This window comes from Orycteropus afer, unplaced genomic scaffold (genome assembly GCF_000298275.1).
Source record: "Orycteropus afer afer isolate SDZICR_OR568_19922 unplaced genomic scaffold, OryAfe1.0 scaffold00032, whole genome shotgun sequence".
Classification (NCBI taxonomy): Eukaryota; Metazoa; Chordata; class Mammalia; order Tubulidentata; family Orycteropodidae; genus Orycteropus; species Orycteropus afer.
Genome location: NW_006921619.1, coordinates 10,443,530 through 10,448,128, shown reverse-complemented (window position 1 = coordinate 10,448,128; position 4,599 = coordinate 10,443,530). Strand labels below are relative to the sequence as shown.

Genomic DNA, 4,599 nt, shown 5'->3' with positions numbered 1-4,599 from the left:
TTTTTTTTTTTTTTTTTTTTGGATATTCATGAAATGTTGAAGGAGAAGATGTATAAATATGGTGAGATTTTTAAGCCTGAGTCTTTGTTTTGAGCCCTAGAGATATTTCTTTTTCATCAAATGTATGCAGTGTCTCAGAATCAAGCTGCTAGATTGTCCTGATTTAACTTTCGTTTTCAGTAAATGAATAATATCCACACCAATAAACTTTAGTTCAGCTTATTAGAAAGAGCAGGAACCTTGGAGTCAAAGTGTTGTCAAACCCCAGTTTTGCCACTTGCTAGCTATTACTCTCTTTAAGTCCTTTTGTCTCTCTGAATCTCAATTTACCATCTGGTAGGAGAAATGTTACATCTATCTCATAGGATTGTCATGATGATGAAGTGCACAAACTGACATAAAGTAGAGGGCCCACCATGTAGCACCAGCTGCCATCAAGTCAACTGCAACTCATGGCAATCACACATATGTCAGAATAGAACTGTGCTTCACAGGGTTTTCAAGGCTGAGTTTTCAGAAGTAGATCACCAGGAATGTATTCCAAGGTACCTTTGGGTGGACTCAAACCTCCAACTTTCAGTTCGTAGTTGAGTGTGTAAACCATTTGCTCCGTCCAGTGACTCCCAATAATTGGTAGCTGTTTAATTATTTTATTATCAAACAGTGTTTTTTGTTTTATCTTGTCATTCTTCAGGAAATATTCATTGGACTTCTCCTAAGTGACAAGTGACACTCCTAAGTGACACTCTTCTAATCAGGAGAAAGCATCTCTCTCTTTCTACCCTCAGCCCTGAGAGGGAGGCAGTGCAGGACACAGCAATTTTCCCCACCTTCCAGATGAGATCATGGAGGAGGCAGAATCATCACCTCAGCCTGATCTCGACTCAGAACGCAGTGCTCTTTTATAACCATGTGTGTTTGTCATGTTCAAACAACATAAATCCATGAAATGTGAAAAGAGAAGACTAGCTTGCTTTTGAGGCCGATACCATCTGAAATCTTTTTTAATCAAAACAAAACCAAACCAACAGTGGTTTGTTAGGCATCTATTAGGCATTTGTGATGAAAACAAAGTCCTTTTCATAGTTTATCACATTTCATCCTCTAAGAAATATACAAAGTCAATATTATCTCCATTTTACAGCATTAGTTCAGAGAGGCTAGGTAGCTTGCCCACACTCACACAGCTAGTTGGAGACAGAATCAGAATTTGTACTTAGGTCTATGCAATTGAAGCACCAACCCTCTCCCTTCTCCAGTCTTTCAGCTTAGCATAATTGTTGATCTCTTATCTCTGTGGGGTGTGGCCATATATCCTGCTTGGTCATTAGGGTCCCCATCTCTTGGGGTGAAGTTCTTGGGTGGTGCAAACTGTTAAGCACTCAAGTACTGACTGAAAGTTCGGAGTTTGAACTCACCCAGTAAGGCCTGGGAAGACAGACCTGGTGACCTGCTTGTGAAAGATCACAGACTTGAAAACCCTTTGGAGGAGTTCTACTCAGAATTGACTAGACAGTAACTGATTTGGTTTTTGGTTTTCTCATGGGAGGACTTCTCCATGTTGAACTGGTGGCCTCCCCTCCCTTTCTGTCTGTGCAAGAACATAGATAACAAGCATTTGATTTTCTACAGTCTGAGTGTTTATGTGGGTGGGTCCCCCACAAGCAGTCTGAAAAACATTAATCTTTCCCTGCACACATACAGGGAGCCTGAAGTCTGGCAGGCTCAAAGGAGAACATTGGAGGAGTGGGTACAACCCTTCAAAACACTTACAGCTCCTTCAGCTTTTTTGTAGTCACATTCCTGCCAGGTTTTGCCACTTTCAAAAGGACAATCACCCTCCTTGATCTGGTACTTGAAGGAATAAAATGTGCCAGAACCATCCTGAAAAAAAGCAATGAACCATATCTTTATTCATCCAGTTGACCCATCAGCATGTAACTGGAGTGGGATCTGGTGTTAAGAAGAGTTGATCTTTATTTGATTCATTACCATCAGGCAAAGGGTTCGTTAAAATTACTGAAAGTTATAAATATTTACTTGGAAAAACTATTTACAATATATTGACAAATGTATTTTTTAAAGGTTAAAAGCAGTTTCCACAGTATTAGTCCAGTTTTTTTTTTTTTTTAAAAAAAAAAAAACAATTCAAATATGTGTGCAATGTCTAAAAGAGTCTGAAAATGTATGCAGCAAGCTGTTAGGTGTTTGTCTCTCAGTGGTGGAATGACAGTAGGCTTTCACTTTCTTCTTTAAACAAACTTACCTGTATTGTCTGACTTTTTTTTTTAAACTAGCATAATTACATTTTTGTCCCTCTTATTGAAGTTTGTCATTCAAACATATACGGTATTATCTTTATAATTAGGAAAAAACAAGAGGTCTTTTTGATTTTTGAAAAAGAAAGTTAATATTTGTCTCTGGATGATGGGATTAATTAAGGGGTTTTAATAAATGTATTTGTTTTGTTTTGTTTTTTTCTTGGAGGTCACAAAATAATAAATGAAAGTTTTAAAGGGCTATTGTGCTGATTTAGGTGAGCTTTCAGATGCAAAATCCTGGGACATCTGCAATGGTAAGGGACCTGAGAGGTGATGTTGTCCAGCCCCTTGTTTAGCCAATGAGAGAAAGGAGGGCCCAGGGGACAGGGCACTGCTAGTCCCATGTCCCTGGTGTCCTGACTTCCAGAGCCACACTCTCTCAAAACCTGCTGGATGGGGAGTTCTGGTAAGAATAGGCAGACAACTACATAGACCCTCTTCAACAAAGAAAAGAGAAACCAATTTTCACAGATACAGAAGATAATCCTGGAGCCCTGAGCTTTGAAAGGAAGGATACAGAAGTGGACTAAACTCCAACTAGTAGAAGAACCTGCATGAATATACTGAATAAGGAGACAAACGGAGCTGTGGACTGTCAGCTAACCTGATGGCACAGACTTGGATGTTTCCAAGTGGTATTAGGACCTAAGAATTAACGTAAAAATCAGCCCTGCTAGCCAGGGACTGCACAGAGGACTGCACTGGTGGCTGGTGAATAAAAGGCGAAACAACAAAGAAGGCAACAAACTGAGCTGTGGACTTTTGGCTGTCCAGAGGGTGCAGCCATTTTGAATGTTTACAAGTGATTTGACCATTTTGGATATTTAAAGCAACAGCATTTGCTCAAATTCCAGGGACCTAAGAATAGGCTCAACTTGCCAAAGATAGCATGGACATACTGGAGGCTAAGGACTAGAAAGGTGCAATATTCCCCTTGTTACTCTTATTCCCATACCCTCTCCTGCACCGAACGGAGGTGCGGCCATTCCTCACTCCCACCCACCTTCTGGGCTGGCAGGAATTCCATCCCAGTCTGTGTGCTCTGATGGAGCCTGTGTGCCCTTCCCTGCCCTGCTCAGATTTGTTTTTGTTTCTTGTTTCTTTTTGCATTGTGTTTCTTTGTTTTAAAATTCTTCTTCTTCAATTTTTTTTCTTCTTCTTAATTTTAACTTTTATTCTTTCTTCTTCCATTCTAGTTTTTGGCTTTTTCTCTCTTCCTTTTTTCTTGGTTCCCATTTTTTTCTTTCATGTGGTTCTTCCCATCTCTTGTTCTTCTTTTTGCATTTTTCCTTCATTATTCCCTTACTCTACCTCTTTTCTCGTATTCTCCCCTCTCCAGATATTGTTTTTTTCTCTCTTTTTCTATTCTTATTTCTTGTGTCTTTTTAAAGTCTTTCTTTACATATTTCATCTCATTTATTGCATTTCCTCTGTTTTTTTTTTTCCTCCATTCTCTTTTTGGTGACTGTTCCTGTGTGTTTATGTGGTATGTATTTTTGTCCTCTTACTTTTACTTTTTTGGTGGTTTTTGATTGTTGTTTTTCTCCAACTGCGCAGGAGATAGCAACAGTGCCCATACAACCCAACCATACACACACCTCCTGTAACCCCACCTACTGAGTGAGGGCCACCACTTGCTTCTGCACCAACTGGCCAATGAAACACAACAGCCAATACAAGCATAACTCACACTTAACTGCTTTTCACAAACAATTAACATAGATCTGTGGAGCCACTCTCATACGTAGCACACTCACCAGGAGGGAGGTGGTGGCTACATAAGTGCTGCCAATGAGTGAGTAGAGGAGCACAATAACCTGCTTACTCAAATACATCCAAACAAAACAAAGGAAACAAAAATTTTGGGCAAATCACTCCAAAACACAATCACCAATTAAATATAAATACAACAGTGTCACAATGTCTTGGAGACAACAGACCATCACAATCCACACAAAGAACCAAGATAAAGCAGTAGACAGCTTGGGGGGCAGGAGTGCATGGGAAGGAAAGACACAGAGAAGAGGTAACTATGGGAAGGAAGTGTGAAGAGAACTGTTGCATTGTGGGAAATTGCAGTCAATGTCATGGGACAAAGTGTATGTGACCTTCTGTATGGAAAATGAATATCCTCTGTAAATTTTCACCCAAATCACAATAAAAACTTTTTTTTTTTTTAAAAGATAAAGCAGTAGAAACAAGGGACCAGGATATAAACCCAGAACACATCCCTGAGGAGGAAGCACCATTGCAATGCCCTGATAATGAATTCAAAAGA

General features: G+C 39.6%; 1 protein-coding gene across 1 annotated transcript in view; it reads right to left on the bottom strand.

Annotated features, from left to right (window-relative positions):
* The window catches only part of KNG1 (kininogen 1), a 42,869-nt gene that overhangs the window by 26,673 nt on the left and 11,597 nt on the right, over positions 1-4,599 (bottom strand). Inside the window, exon 2 of the mRNA XM_007935983.1 lies at positions 1,774-1,884. Coding sequence (XP_007934174.1) covers positions 1,774-1,884 — 111 coding nt within the window. The remainder of the gene's footprint in view (positions 1-1,773; positions 1,885-4,599) is intronic.